The following is a 15,586-nucleotide window of genomic DNA, read 5'->3' on the forward strand; positions in this document are numbered from 1 at the left end:
GTCAATGTCTTCACTACTAAGCCCTATTGTGTCTATATTTTTGTTACATGTCATGTAGTAAAATAAGGTACAAATAGTCTCTGTGTGTGTGTTTGTGTGTGTGTTTGTGTGTGGGTCTGTCTGTCTGTCTGTCTGTCTGTCTGTCTGTCTGTCTGTCTGTCTGTCTGTCTGTCTGTCTGTCTGTCTGTCTGTCTGTCTGTCTGTCTGTCTGTCTGTCTGTCTGTCTGTCTGTCTGTCTGTCTGTCTGTGTGTGTGTGTGTGTGTGTGTGTGTGTGTGTGTGTGTGTGTGTGTGTGTGTGTGTGGAAATTCAACCTGAATGCTCCCAGCACAAGTTGCCTGTCTTAATTTGGGTGCTTTTGTAACCTCAATGTACTGGAAATGCCCCTAACATACATTCCTTTTCAACAAAATGAAGCAGAATTGGTAGAGGAGGCAAGAGAAGTGTCTTACAAATAGTGTGTATAGTGTATAGAGTGTGCCATAGGCCATACTCTCGACATGACCAGAAACTGAGCTCTTCCTTCTCTATCCCACATGAAAACTAAACAAAAATAGCAAGCCCTTTGAATGTGTCTTCAGGCAATCTTAAAATCCAAGGAAAAATATTTTAAATCACAATGAAAGACTGTTTTATTATTGTCTATTATTATTTCACATTGCTTGCTGATGTATATTCCCATTACAACCCATAAGGCACTCATCTACTAGCCTACTTTACAGCAGATATAGTGAAATGAAACAAATGTTGGCGGCTGGCGCTGTCCTGTTTCTTCACTTCCTCATGCAACAGTCTGTCGTTCTAGTCGGGAAACGTTTCATCAGTTCCTGTCGGCTTGTTATGTTGCTACAAGGGAGACACAGTGTTGCTGCTTTAATTGCCAGATCATTGCAGTCGATTGGAGGAATAGAGGGCGGCAGAGCTTATGCGTTCTGGTCGACGCGTTAAGACCTCGTTTCGGATGTAACTCTAGGATTCGGTCCTATCGCCGGAGTCAAGAATGTATTTAGTTGCTGTTTTAATCATTCTTGTAGAAATTCAAGCAACTTCTGAAGGTAATTTTCATTAATCTTTATTGTAAATGAGTGGTTATTAGGCCCTATCGTAACGTTAGGCCTATTTTAATTTGTCGTTTTTGATAGTTCTTGAATTTCAAAGGCTACTTTTTGTCATTACATGTATATTTAATCTACTCTCCATCTGTGTGCGTTCACAAACAGAACAAGAAAAGAAGAAAAATCCAACGTGTGCCGTTTTTCCTAAAAATCAACACGTTCAATTCGGCTCCGAGGTTCAGGTCACCTGTCAGAGTTCCTGTAGCGAGGGTCAAATCTACTGGGTGGTGAACGGTCAAGTGGTGGCTGACAGATTCTCCAAGTCCATCAACTCCTCTCATACTGTTCTGTCCTTGAAGAATTTCACTTATCAAAGTGCTATAATACAATGCCATAGTGTATTTAATGACCTTGTTTTAGATGGGACCAACATCAAAACATACAGTAAGATAATATATTTACTTATATTTTTGTATATTACATCAGTGACAGTTGATAGGATGACAGGTCGGCTTAGCTCAGGAGGTAGACCAGTTGTCTTGTAACTGAAAGGCTGCTACTTCGATCCCCTGCTCCTCCTAGCTGAGTGCTAACTGCTTCTGATGAGCTGGCTGTCACCTTGCTTGACTCTGCCGTCAATGTGTGTATTAACAGATGTAAATCGCCTGGGATAAAAGCAGCTGCTAAATGCCCTATTTGTAATGAGACCTTTTGACATCTCTTTTCCCATCTACAGCAAAACCCAGCAATGTATCGTGTCTCATACGTCTTAATAGAACAGCGGAAGGTTTCCCAAAGATGGTCTGTAATTGGGAGCATGCCATGAGTTCCTCATGGAAAATAACCTATACCGTACAGAGTACATGGTGAGTTTCAACTTTGTTTCTGAAAATCAGTCTTGGACAGTCTTTTTCATGACCTAATATGAATGAATGTTTCTGTTTTAAGTGACAGTTGCTCGGACCTAAAGATTGCCTACTGCAACTCAGGGACGACCTCATGTGTTTTCAAGATCTTACCATTTCTTGCAAGAAACTTCTCCATTGTTGTGAAAGCCAATTCCAGCAGCTGGGAGGTTAAATCAGACATGTATTCATTTGACCCTTTCCAAATCTGTAAGTTATGTCGGAAGATAAAAAATCGCACAATTTAAATGTGACAATTGAGCACGGGGTTTAGAAATGTATTTACCTACTGTCATTATTCTCTCTTGTTTTTAGGGGTGCTTGCCCCCCCAGAACTACACGTGACTGCTCTCGTCAGCTACCTGCTTGTCGGGTGGAACCAATCAGACACCATCGGGAACATTATTCACTGTCAAGTCCGATACAGTCAGGTGACTCCTCCATTGTGTCATTCCCTTTTATCATCCTGTTTCTGGGAAGAAATGCTTTAAAAAACTGATTATTACACTGATTGCTTTGTCTTTTGTATGTCTTGTTGCCGTATCTAGGTTCTCGACAACAGAACTGAGGTGGTAAGTGAGCCAATCTTTTGACACATTTATACGGCTGAATTAATATGATTATGTTAAGAGTGTTTGCTTCATGTTGGACACTGATACAGAGAATCCCTCTGCCCTTTATAGGCAGGGATGCTAAAACTTAACCTGCTGTTACCTACATGCAATCTCGATAATTTCGCATCACTTTTATTTTTTGTATTCTCCCTGTTTTAGCAGGTGGTCAACAAGTCCCTGACTAGAAAGGATAAGAGGGCATGGGTCACCATTGAGGGCGTAGAGTCGTGTGTCGTCTACACCGTGTCTGCCCGCTGTGCCGTGGACAGGTCTCCCTGGAGTGAATGGAGCCTGGGGCATACGGCCGTGTCCCTGCTGAATCGTAAGCACTGCCTACCGCCTTTCCCCAGGCTAACCATGGTACCCAGAATGTCTAGTGCCGATAGCTCTCTATGCTTTCTGATTCACCATTTCTACAGTACTGTGTTGAGGTCACTTGTATTTCCATATGAATAAGAACATTATTGGGTGTTCCGTTCATACAGTCACACGGTGTTGTATGGTAAGCGTGTGATGATTGTGTTTAAAATTGTCGGTCTGCACTTTGGTAATAATGCTCCTATATATTATTTGAATGAAGTGAGACACATTGGAACTATGTGACATCTCTTACAGCAAAGACCTTTCAATTCAACCTGTGGAGAAAGGTTGTTCAACAAAAGAGCAGTGGTGTGCGAGAAGTTAAAGTAATGTGGACGGTAAGGAGGCTGTGCAGAAACACTGACTCGACTGCTATTTTAATTATAGTTATATACGTGACAGTAATTCCACTAAACAACCCATCATTTAACCAGCTAATTAATCTTTAATTTCCAATCTGTTAAAAAGGAGATACCCCAGACCTGCAAAGAAGAATACACATATTACGTTGACTATCTTCTCTACACGCTGTTGTCTGCAACATCAAACAATGGGGGTTCTGTGTGTAGCCCTTTGAGCTGCTTCATCTCTTTGGCTCCTGAAGCTCATGTTATCCGGCTCTCAATCCTCCAAAATGAACTCTCTGTTGCAAACAAGACTGTTTACGTTCCGGCCGTTGGAGAGAGTGAGTGGCATTTGTATTTTTTTCTTGTAAATTGGCAACATTCATTTGCATGAAGTTAGGAATTAGAATTGTAGTTTGATGTAAAAGTGTGTGTGTGTGTGTGTGTGTGTGTGTGTGTGTGTGTGTGTGTGTGTGTGTGTGTGTGTGTGTGTGTGTGTGTGTGTGTGTGTGTGTGTGTGTGTGTGTGTGTGTGTGTGTGTGTGTGCGTGCGCTTCTCAGCCCTGCCTCAGGTCAGTGACATCCAGGCTTCGGCACACGGCGGTATTATCCAAGTGAACTGGCAAGCTCCCCGTCACAATGTGAGCGGTTACATCGTGGACTGGACCGATGACGGGAAAACATATTTCTGGAAGAGGAGCAACCATACCGAAACCAAACTATATGGTGGGTTTAAAAAGAGACATTGAGCAGATGTGGTGGGAGGGCACGGATTGAGGTCGGATGGCCCGATGACGGGAGTAAGGAAGGAATGATGCTGGATGAATGGCTGTGTGTTAGCCATTCAAGGTGTTTCCCTTGTTTGTGTGTCGTTTTAGCTTTAGCAAATACCTACGAGGTATGGGGCGATAGGGGGAATGGGTCAACCTAGCAATTGTAAGTGCTTTGCACTTGATTCTATCAACATCTTTACTGTTCCGACAGTGACAAATTGTTTCACCTTATTCTGGCAAATGTGCTTATGCTCGCTTTGAATAATAGTGTCCACTAAATGCCCTCAATGTAAATGTAATGAGTACTGGTGACATTTTTTTTATTTGTATGGTGCCCTATTGGAGAGTCATTGAGGCATTTTGATAAAAAACAAGATGGCGGCCGCTGACATGTAATACAGTTCATTGCTCTGATTGGTTGTCGGTCTATCCAATTGCGTCGAGATGCATTTCGGCAGCGTTGATAACAATCCCTGACAAAGCAGATTTAAACACATCTGGCTCCAGACTTGTACACAATTGCGTATATGTCTGGCGATGACAGGCCATGGTTCCAAGGCACTTATGGGTGGTCTGTATTTTCTGGTTTACATAATTGTTTCTTTTGTTTCTCTTGCAGATCTTAGGGACTTTCGTCTGTACAACATTACGGTGACTCCTGTTTTTGGTAACAAGACAGGGCATGGGAAAAAAGCGCCACAGGTGTGCTCACGAAGAAGAGGTAACTGTGTTTAGAGAGATTGAGATTTATACATGTATTCATCTGTGTTTTACCTACTACTAAGTTCATGTTGTGTGCACAGTTCCACAGGCCATCTACATCTCTGAACTTCGTCCTGAAGACACCAGGGTTTATGTGAGATGGAAAATCGAGGCAGAGGACAAATGTAGCACAGCTGTTGAAAACTTTACTGTTTTTTGCAGACAGGTGGAAAAAGTCCCTCCAGTCATGCTGTACAGTAAGTTCACCAAGAGGGTCATTGGTGTGTTGGTTGAGTCTGTTTTTTCTCCCCATGTTTCAAAGTCAAGACTTTGCGTGTCTTCTGTACTTGTATGTAGACCAATCTGTCAGTTTCACCCAGCGGAGAGCTGTACTAGAAAACCTGAAACAATCTACCAAGTACGGAGTAATTGTTATGGCAATGGGACACACAGGCAATATCAGCAGCACGGAAACACACTTTCAGACTCAGAAACATGGTAAGTGAAATTATTGAAGTTTGAACAATGCCATATGTATTACACAATATTTTAACTTTTCCTTTTTGGAATTTACAAATGTTGTTATTAATTGGAACATTATATTTATGCTGGTGTTTTGAAACTCAAACCATAAACTAGTATATGCATTTCCTGCAGGCGGTGAGTGCTGTTGCACAAAGAAGGTTGAAAATATGTTTTAATAAAGCCACATAGATTAAGATGCAAAGAAATGTTAAATGGCTTAAATCAAGTGTAGATATTTAAACAGAGTTCAAAAGTCTTAATGGGGTAAACAATGTAAACATTCACACCATTTTAAAAAATCGAAATGGTTGGAAACAAATAAAGTGACAGCTGAATGAAAAGCACAAAGCATTGCTAAAAAAATTCAGAAATTTAAAGGAATTGAACTGAAGAATCTGAAAGGTCAAATGCATTGCCCTGTACTGCTGAAAAATCTGAAAGTTCAAAACTGATAGACGCTGAATTGCATTATCTGAAGAAGCAAAGTGATAACAAGAAATAGAAATACATTGTTACAAAAGCTGGAAGCTAAACTGTAATACTGTCAAAGCTGGAAGATAGTAGGAGTAGTAGTGGTACTAGCTGTAGTAGTAGTAGTAGTGGTAATAGTAATGGTATTAGTATCAGTAGCTGAAGTATTAGTGGTACCAGCCGCACAAACGTATGCCATATGAAAGGTATAGTATTGATTGATGTTTGTAGAAAGAATTATAATAATCCCAGCCGAATTTGGGTATACTCGCCTTTTGCATTACCTGCAGTTGAACATTTGAACATTGGAATGGAGACTTTAGGTGAGAAATTGAGGAAGGAGATATGTCATGGTCTGTGTCGTGTTTTGGTGTGTTTCCCTGTGTTTCCCTCCTGTGTTGATTACTGCTCCCTCCCCTAATGTGTCTCAGCTGTTCCTCGTTGCGTGTCTTGTGTTTGGTATTTAAGCCCTTGTCTTTCCTTTGTTCCTTGTGCTGTCATTGTGGTTTGTTGGTCCGGCGTGTTCTCTGTAGTAACCTGTGTTCCCTTGCTCCTTGCCCTTGCCCTTGCCTTAGCCTTTTGGCGGATATAAAGTGCAGTTTTTCCCTACCCGTCTGCATCTGGGTCCTACCTGCCTGCCTGCACCCACAACCTTAACAAGATATGTCCCAAAGTTTGTAGGAAAGAAGAAGACAGAAAGAATAAAACTGAAGAAAATAAGTTGAGCGCTGCATGCAGCACTCACCTAATAATAGATATCAAAATGGAAAAGCTAATAATACTGTATGTTTCTTTACTAGGAACACTGAGGCAACATTTTAGTTTGTCTCACTCACCAAAAACCTTGATTAAATCTAAAGAAATCCGCCTGCCGCCGTTCATCTGCTTGCTGAGCAGCGAAGAGATACAGCGAAGAGATACTCTGCATAACCTAATATATTGCATATATTGTGGTTTCTCTTCTTGCCTTCGTAGATCCTGTTCTGGTCTTGGTGATGACTATATGTGTAACGCTGTTGTTTTTTAGCCTGTCCATTTTCGGAGTGTGCTGTGTCTGGTAGGTTTAAATGATTTACTGTTAATATTAATGATTTGCCTACAATAATGTGATCAACAGCATTTGTAACTGCATGAATCATGGGATAAACAAATGAACAGTCACCAAACAGGAATGATTATTATTCAGTTGTACACAATCTCTTTTATCTAGGATGTGCTCAATAAAATTACTATATTGTTACAGAACATGGTTATTCAAACTCTTATAGGGCTTAAACTTCTTCAAAGTTTAATTTATAATGTTATTAATTTTACTCTCAGGTACAAGACGTTCTTAGGAAAGATGGTACCCAATCCTGGTCACAGTTCATTGGCACTGTGGCCCTCCCAGAGCAACCAGAAGGTGAGGTTTATTTTCTGTTTATAAATGGTATATTACCCGGATTAATAATTGGACGATACACTCCAATTTGTCTTTTATTTATTTTGGAATATATGAAAGATTCTCTGTGTAGAATGTTGTGGCATCTAGTAGAACAGACATCGCACAAATTGAACACAATTTTATAATTATGTTTTAATGAGTGCATAATCCCGTGCAAATTTGAAAAGTTGTGTCATCGCTACCTTCGAATCAGAACTTTAACACTTCATAAGGAGCTCATGGTCTTCTCATGGAGCTCACAACGTAGAACACCTTTAAGAAAGGCGCAGTGCAACCTTTTATAATCGTGTGTGTGCACACAGATCACGTCACATTTCAGCCAGCCCTTGGAAGGCGAGACCCGTTGTGTGAGGGTTTACCCTTATGAGTGGGACGGTGCCAGAGATTGCCTGGTGCCGCCGTACCTCGGCGACGACTCAAAACCCGAAACAGCTGGTGAAGAGACAGAGTGGGCGGTGCCAACCCCTGAAGGCAGCAGCTTGAGCGCAGGTGAGGACAGCGAACCGCCAACGGAGGAGGTGGAGCTTAGTGCCGACCAAGCCGGCATATCCGTGCAAGACTCTCGGGAGGAGGAGGATACGCTGTTGCAGGAATATTCGGAAGTTTTCCTGCTTCCACAGAGCAGCCCCTATCGAAGCCAAAATGCAGTGCCGCCTCAAGGGCCCCAGAGCGTCAAGGATGGCAGAGAACTTTCTGGAAACAAACACAGCCCTATGTATGTCTCCATGGAGATGTTCAGAGAGGGACCGGACAGGGGATGAGATGGAGAAAGTCATTTTGTTTCCATTGTCGATGTTTATATCATAGCCCCTTCATCCATAGCAAGATATATAAATGAAATAAACTAGAAACACGTTTCGGTTTTTGTACTGTATTCATCATTGTAATACACTGTTATTATGTTTTGTACACTTATTTATGCTTTTGTATTATATTTTATGTCTGTCGGTCCATCCATATTATTGGCCACTTCCACTGTTAGGGGCACTTGAGCTTTTCCATTTATAAAACAAAAGGTTAATGATCTACAAACTATTAGCAATGTGTTAATAGGTTTATAGGTTTTATAGGTTTATTTATTTAGCACACTTTCACAGTAATGGTGCAAGGAGGGAACGAAGCCCAATGGGCTTGTCCACAATAAAGGCTGTAAATGCCTCAAATACCAATACAGCATTTATAATCCTCACTTTCGATGACCCCACACCAAAGACAGAAATAATGGTTTATAACTTCCTAAACTAATCATGAATTTCAGCTTTATTAAGTGTTGTATAAAAATTTATATAGCTTCTTAATCTTTACTTATGCTTATTAATGTTCAATAACACAAAGTAGTATTCATGATGGAACATTGCTTTTATAAATGCTTAATTCACTATGAATTTACTGCTTATTACTACTTTATTAATGCCTCAAAGTTGTATCAAAAAGTTCTGCGTAAAGTGAAGAAAATGATTGTTGATACCATAGGAACACGAAGACATACATTCAGGGACGCGGGAAGTGGGGGTGCTTAGGGTGCTGCAGCACCCCCCCCCCCCCACCTGGCGGCCTCTGGCTGTAACTGCAAGTGAGAAGGTTTTATGAACAAATCACTTTTTTCTTTTTTTTTTATAATTTTATCATACAACATGATTTTTCATTTAATTATTGACATCCACCCTTTTTATGATATTTATCATATCATTTCAATTTATTTAGAACATTGTCTGAGTAGGCTGACGTAGGCTATGACGCACAACGCAGAACGGTGGTTTTTATGGTTTTTTTCGTGACTACCAAAGAAAAACGACAGTGTCACCCCTCATGTTTCATTTGATAAAAACGACAGTGTTACACTGTCGTTTTTTATTGGTCGTCATGAAAAAAAACAAAAGGGGTAACACTGTCGTTTTTTATTGGTCGTCATGAAAAAAAACATAAGGGGTAAGACTGCTGTTTTTTATTGGTCGTCATGAAATAAACATAAGGGGTAACACTGTCGATATTTATCAAATAAAACATAGGGGGTAACACTGTTGTTTTTCTTTGGTCGTCATGAAAAAAACCACAAGGGGTAACACTGTCGTTTTTTACTGGTCGTCATGAAAAGAAACGACAGTGTTACCCATTGTTTTTTTCATGATGACTGATAAAAAACGACAGTGTTACACCTTATATTTTATTTGACAAAGACAACAGTGTTACCCCTTATGTTTTTTTTCATGACGACCAATAAAAAACAACAGTGTTACCCCTTATGTTTTCTTTCATGACGACCAATAAAAAACAACAGTGTTACCCCTTATGGTTTTTTTCATGACGACCAAAGAAAAACGACAGTGTTACCCCTTATGTTTCATTTGATTAAAACGACAGTGTTACCCCTCATGTTTCATTTGATAAAAACGACAGTGTTACCCCTTGTGTTTTTTTTCATGACGACCAAAGAAAAACAACAGTGTCACCCCCTATGTTTTATTTGATAAATAAATATCGACAGTGTTTTCCCCTTATATTTATTTCATGACGGCCGATAAAAAACGACAGAGTTACCCCTCATGTTTTTTCCATGTTGACCAATAAAAATCGACAGTGGCACCCCTGTCGACGTTTTTGCAGGGATCGGAACATGAGCTGTTTAGAGTGTTAACCTCCGAACTTAACAATGCACCATCAAGACACCGGTTATCGTCATCACAAAAGTTATACTTGACTTTATAATTCGCATGAAATAGAGAAAAGAAACTTCCAACAGAGGTCATCAACCAAACTTGAACCCCGGTCTCCAGGGGATTAGGCAGAGTATACCCCACTGCACCACTGAGGCGATGACAATACATAATAATCAATCATCAATAAAGAGGATATACATGACATTAAAATGTATGTGTGTATTTCTATTATTTCCCTTATGTTTTTTTTCATGACGACCAAAAAAAACAACAGTGTTACCCCCTTTATGTTTTTTTTCATGACGACCAATAAAAAACAACATGGTTACCCCTTATGTTTCTTTTCATGACGACCAATAAAAAAAGGAACAGTGTTACCCCTTATGGTTTTTTTCGTGACTACCAAAGAAAAACGACAGTGTCACCCCTCATGTTTCATTTGATAAAAACGACAGTGTTACACTGTCCTTTTTTATTGGCCGTCATGAAAAAAAACATAAGGGGTAACACTGTCGTTTTTATTGGTCGTCATGAAAAAAAACATAAGGGGTAAGACTGCTGTTTTTTATTGGTCGTCATGAAATAAACATAAGGGGTATCACTGTCGAAATTTATCAAATAAAACATAGGGGGTAACACTGTTGTTTTTCTTTGGTCGTCATGAAAAAAACAACAAGGGGTAACACTGTCGTTTTTTATTGGTCGTCATGAAAAAAAACGACAGTGTTACCCCTTGTTTTTTTCATGATGACTGATAAAAAACGACAGTGTTACCCCTTATATTTTATTTGACAAAGACAACAGTGTTACCCCTTATGTTTTTTTTCATGACGACCAATAAAAAACAACAGTGTTACCCCTTATGTTTTTTTTCATGACGACCAATAAAAAACAACAGTGTTACCCCTTACGTTTTTTTCATGACGACCAATAAAAAACGACAGTGTTACCCCTTAGGTTTTTTTTCATGACGACCAATAAAAAACAACAGTGTTACCCCTTTTATGTTTTTTTTCATGACGACCAATAAAAAACAACATGGTTACCCCTTATTTTTTTTTTCATGACGACCAATAAAAAAAAACAATGTTACCCCTTATGTTTTTTTTCATGACGACCAATAAAAAAAGGAACAGTGTTACCCCTTATGTTTTTTTTCATGACGACCAATAAAAAAAGGAACAGTGTTACCCCTTATGGTTTTTTTCGTGATTACCAAAGAAAGACTACAGTGTCACCCCTCATGTTTCATTTGATAAAAACGACAGTGTTACACTGTTGTTTTTTATTGGCCGTCATGAAAAAAAACATAAGGGGTAACACTGTCGTTTTTATTGGTCGTCATGAAAAAAAACATAAGGGGTAAGACTGCTGTTTTTTATTGGTCGTCATGAAATAAACATAGGGGGTAACACTGTCGATATTTATCAAATAAAACATAGGGGGTAACACTGTTGTTTTTCTTTGGTCGTCATGAAAAAAAACACAAGGGGTAACACTGTCGTTTTTTATTGGTAGGCATGAAAAAAAACGACAGTGTTACCCCTTGTTTTTTTCATGATGACTGATAAAAAACGACAGTGTTACCCCTTATATTTTATTTGACAAAGACAACAGTGTTATCCCTTATGTTTTTTTTCATGACGACCAATAAAAAACAACAGTGTTACCCCTTATGTTTTCTTTCATGACGACCAATAAAAAACAACAGTGTCACCCCTTATGGTTTTTTTCATGACGACCAAAGAAAAACGACAGTGTTACCCCTTATGTTTCATTTGATAAAAACGACAGTGTTACCCCTCATGTTTCATTTGATAAAAACGACAGTGTTACCCCTTGTGTTTTTTTTCATGACGACCAAAGAAAAACAACAGTGTCACCCCCTATGTTTTATTTGATAAATATCAACAGTGTTTTCCCCTTATATCTATTTCATGACGGCCGATAAAAAACGACAGACTTACCCCTCATGTTTTTTCAATGTTGACCAATAAAAAACGACAGTGGGACCCCTGTCGACATTTTTGCAGGGATCGGAACATGAGCTGTTTAGAGTGTTAACCTCCGAACTTAACAATGCACCATCAAGACACCGGTTAAAGTCATCACAAAGGTTATACTTGAATTTATATTTTGCATGAAATAGAGATAAGAAACTTCCAACAGAGGTCATCAACCGGACTTGAACCCCGGTCTCCAGGGGGATAGACAGAGTGCACCCCACTGCACCACTGAGGCGATGACAATACACAAAAATCAATCATCATTAAAGAGGATATACATGACATTAAAATGTATGTGTGTATTTCTATTATTTCCCTTCTTTTTTTTTTTCAAGATGACAAATAATAAACAACAGTGTTACCCCTTATGTTTTTTTTCATGACGACCAAAAAAAACAACAGTGTTACCCCCTTTATGTTCTTTTTCATGACGACCAATAAAAAACAACAGTGTTACCCCTCATGTTTTTTTTCATGACGACCAATAAAAAACAACAGTGTTACCCCCTTTATGTTTTTTTTCATGACGACCAATAAAAAACAACAGTGTTACCCCTTATGTTTTTTTTCATGACGACCAATAAAAAACAACAGTGTTACCCAGGGACGCGGGAAGTGGGGGTGCTTAGGGTGCTGCAGCGGCCCCTGGCTGTAACTGCAAGTGAGAAAGTTTTCTGAACAAATCAATACTTTTTTTTTGTTGTATAATTTTATCATACAACATGATTTTTCATTATATTATTGACATCCACCCTTTTTATGATATTTATCATATTATCGGTACTATGCTGATTTTACATAGTCTCTCTCTATATATATATAAATATATATATATATATATATATATATATATATATATATATATATATATATATATATATATAGAGAGAGAGAGAGAGAGAGAGAGAGAGAGAGAGAGAGAGAGAGAGAGAGAGAGAGAGAGAGAGAGAGAGAGAGAGAGAGAGAGAGAGAGATATTATATTATTGTGTTATAAAATAGACATCAAAAAGTTTGCGGGATATGTATATAGACATGTATGTTCAAGGAGGCCTGTTTATTATTTTAGTCACACATAATGTGACATCAACATGCATTAGTTACCAATTTGTTTGCTACTGTCGTATTTGCTGTTTTGGACATTGGACGGCTTTGGCAGAAGATTAACCCTCTATATTGATCCAATAGTTGTCTGAATCACACTGCATTCGTAGGTAATATGAACCCCATGTATTTAAGTTGGAGCTGTTCTACAATATTCTGAAGAGAATAGTTTTACTGTCTTACTGTAAATTTCGGTGCGGAAATCAGGTGCTTAATACCCAGCAAAATAGAGGGACAAAACTCTTTTTCACCATTAATGTTTGTATATGTTTGGTTCTAAAGAAAGTCCAAATCATGACAGACGCAAATTGGTTGACTCTCAATACAAAACAGTTTGCAATAAAGACTATTAATGTTAGTTAATTAATGTGCATTATTATAGACATTTTTCACAGAGGTGTCATCGTAGGACCATCAGAGCTGTCTTGCCCCGGTACGTTAAAGGAGCACACCCATAATTATGTCCTACGAGGACGCCTCTGTGAAAAAGGTACATGGTCCATATCATATTGCAAACACCAATACAAATGCCTCTGTGTGATTATTTTTATATGATATTGTATAATGAGTCAGTGAAGTATGCGTGGAGAGTGGTTGGGGGAGGACAGGATGGCCCTGTGCACTATTGAGGCCGATCCAGCGGCGTTCCCAAATACACCTCCTGCAGAGATAAACAAAGCTTTCTGACCCATTGCACCCACCATGTCCTTGTCGGGCCAATGATTGACTCATGATTAAGACCTATCTTATTTGTCTTAATGACACGGCCAAAAAGCCCCCCAAATAGAAGGCACGGTCGGTACCTGAGGACCGTAGTTGGCTCGCTATGAACTGTTAGCCAGGGCCTCGCCATGGATTTGTACAAAACGATGCTGCTTCTGGGAGCGCTGCTCTGCACCGGTAAGACCCATCACATGGAGATTCCTATAGCATGCCCTCCGAAGAGTATAGGATAATCAGGGGGGATTCAATCACGGGAGACTCAAGACCGACTTTAATATGTTATGGTCAGATTTTACCCGATGACCTCTATGTATTTGTCGATGGCATTAACAAATTCCCTAAAGCAATGATGCCGTCAATATATATTTTTTCATCTCCTTTCTAATTAGATTGAATTGACATTCCTGGAATAATGACAAACGTAACCTGAAAGCGATATCCACAAAAAAGTATCTCTGGTATAATAAATTCAGGATGCTTATAGCAAGTTGACTGCTTAGATCAATATCTGTATTTATTATTCTCATAACTTTGTGTTTAAATACGAGAGCTACTTATCTGATAGTATAATAAACCACAACTGTTAAAGTTAGTGGTGTATAATGAAAATATCTGATATTTTATCAGATGACTTCATACGCTTAGTATGCATCATTTCACCATTAATTACTAAACAAAGACAGATGAACCAACACAACAGCAACAATTCCTATATTCTTCCAAAAGGGGTGAGGCTACACCATGTAAGTCCTTTATCATATCCAATATCACGTCTCCTATCCGCGTGGTGATGACACTCAGCTCCATGCATCCCTCTAAAGAGGCCAGAGGTCTCAGGTCTAATGACTCCCCGTGGAGCGTTCAGTCTCAACCATGTTGCAACCTGTCGCTGCCTGCTTAGTTAGTGAACTGCGCCTTGCCAGGCCATTGCATCACTTCACAAACAATGCAGTAATAGCAGCCATCCTGCGAGAGCTCAGTCCCACGTCCCCGCTCAAGGTTTGTTCTAGTTTGCGTTTTGGGACCTCGGCCCTCATTAGCGGCATGAAAGTGTGCGTCTCTATCTAGAACGGACAGTGTTTATTTTGTTAAATAGGCTACTGTTAACGTTTCATAAAGAGCTATGAGTTAGTATGGCAATGTCCATGTTTAATCCAACTGGGATAGAAGGCTGAATACATTTAGAAAAACAAAGGTGTACCATACCAAGTTACATGTCAAAAGCCTGCCTATGTCATGCCATTGACCAGCTGGCATCAACACAATATCTGAAACACTGATAGAATTCTCAGAAATATCTTGAAAAAAAGACACATCATTCTTTCAAACAATGATTCTTCGACTTAACCAATTCATCTTCAATCAAGACACTCTTCTAAATCCATATCCATCGTCATTCATTATCGTATCATAGGCCCATTGACACATTTTGTTTCTTTCAGGTTTGTTCCACAAGTTAATTTCAGGTCGGGTGTATTAACATTTTGGACCTGTGTGTGGGTGTGTGCGTAATGAAGACTCCAAACATGTGACGTGTTGTTGTTGAGGTTGTTGCTGTTGTTGTTGTAGCTGCAGTCTTCGGGGACATCCAGGACAACTACTCCAAGACGGAGGGGGCGTGGATCATCTCGCTGCGTAGACGAGAGTACGCCGTGAACTCGCTGGAAGAGTGCGGCGCCAAATGTGACACAGAGACGAACTTTGTATGCAAGTACGTATCCATAAAAACAGCCCTATATCCTCTAATGATTCCAGTCACCTCAGCTCTACACGATGGTATGATCCGGAAGCTTGCTACACACGGGTTATCTCTCTGCCTCTCTGCAGGTCCTTCATGTACATAGAGAAGGACACAGAGTGTTGGACAGCGGAGGATAACTCCAAAACGGAGCGGGTTATGCGCAGAG

At 39.6% G+C, this 15,586-nt stretch overlaps 2 protein-coding genes across 4 annotated transcripts in view; both read left to right on the forward strand.

Annotated features, from left to right (window-relative positions):
* The first annotated feature begins 845 nt into the window (after positions 1 to 845).
* Positions 846 to 8,065, forward strand: LOC132449553 (granulocyte colony-stimulating factor receptor-like). 3 transcript variants are annotated; one of them, XM_060041244.1, is made up of 16 exons: positions 846 to 1,054; positions 1,220 to 1,498; positions 1,791 to 1,920; positions 2,003 to 2,169; positions 2,275 to 2,390; positions 2,508 to 2,531; positions 2,736 to 2,895; positions 3,189 to 3,271; positions 3,402 to 3,618; positions 3,838 to 4,002; positions 4,669 to 4,770; positions 4,853 to 5,008; positions 5,109 to 5,249; positions 6,723 to 6,804; positions 7,068 to 7,149; positions 7,494 to 8,065. In XM_060041244.1, exons 1-16 carry the CDS (start codon positions 1,000 to 1,002, stop codon positions 7,950 to 7,952), a joined length of 2,418 nt encoding a protein of 805 aa, XP_059897227.1. In that variant the 5' UTR covers positions 846 to 999; the 3' UTR covers positions 7,953 to 8,065. The 3 variants fall into 3 exon arrangements, with proteins under 3 accessions (XP_059897227.1, XP_059897226.1, XP_059897228.1); XM_060041243.1 differs by having other exon boundaries at positions 847 to 1,054; positions 2,733 to 2,895; XM_060041245.1 differs by having other exon boundaries at positions 847 to 1,054; positions 2,009 to 2,169; positions 2,733 to 2,895.
* Positions 8,066 to 13,714: 5,649 nt separating this feature from the next.
* The window catches only part of plg (plasminogen), a 14,112-nt gene continuing 12,240 nt past the window's right edge, over positions 13,715 to 15,586 (forward strand). The window contains exons 1-3 of the mRNA XM_060042426.1: positions 13,715 to 13,856; positions 15,249 to 15,390; positions 15,507 to 15,579. Coding sequence (XP_059898409.1) covers positions 13,808 to 13,856; positions 15,249 to 15,390; positions 15,507 to 15,579 — 264 coding nt within the window. The 5' untranslated portion in view covers positions 13,715 to 13,807. The remainder of the gene's footprint in view (positions 13,857 to 15,248; positions 15,391 to 15,506; positions 15,580 to 15,586) is intronic.

The sequence above is a fragment of the Gadus macrocephalus genome, chromosome 21 (assembly GCF_031168955.1).
Source record: "Gadus macrocephalus chromosome 21, ASM3116895v1".
Taxonomy (NCBI): Eukaryota; Metazoa; Chordata; class Actinopteri; order Gadiformes; family Gadidae; genus Gadus; species Gadus macrocephalus.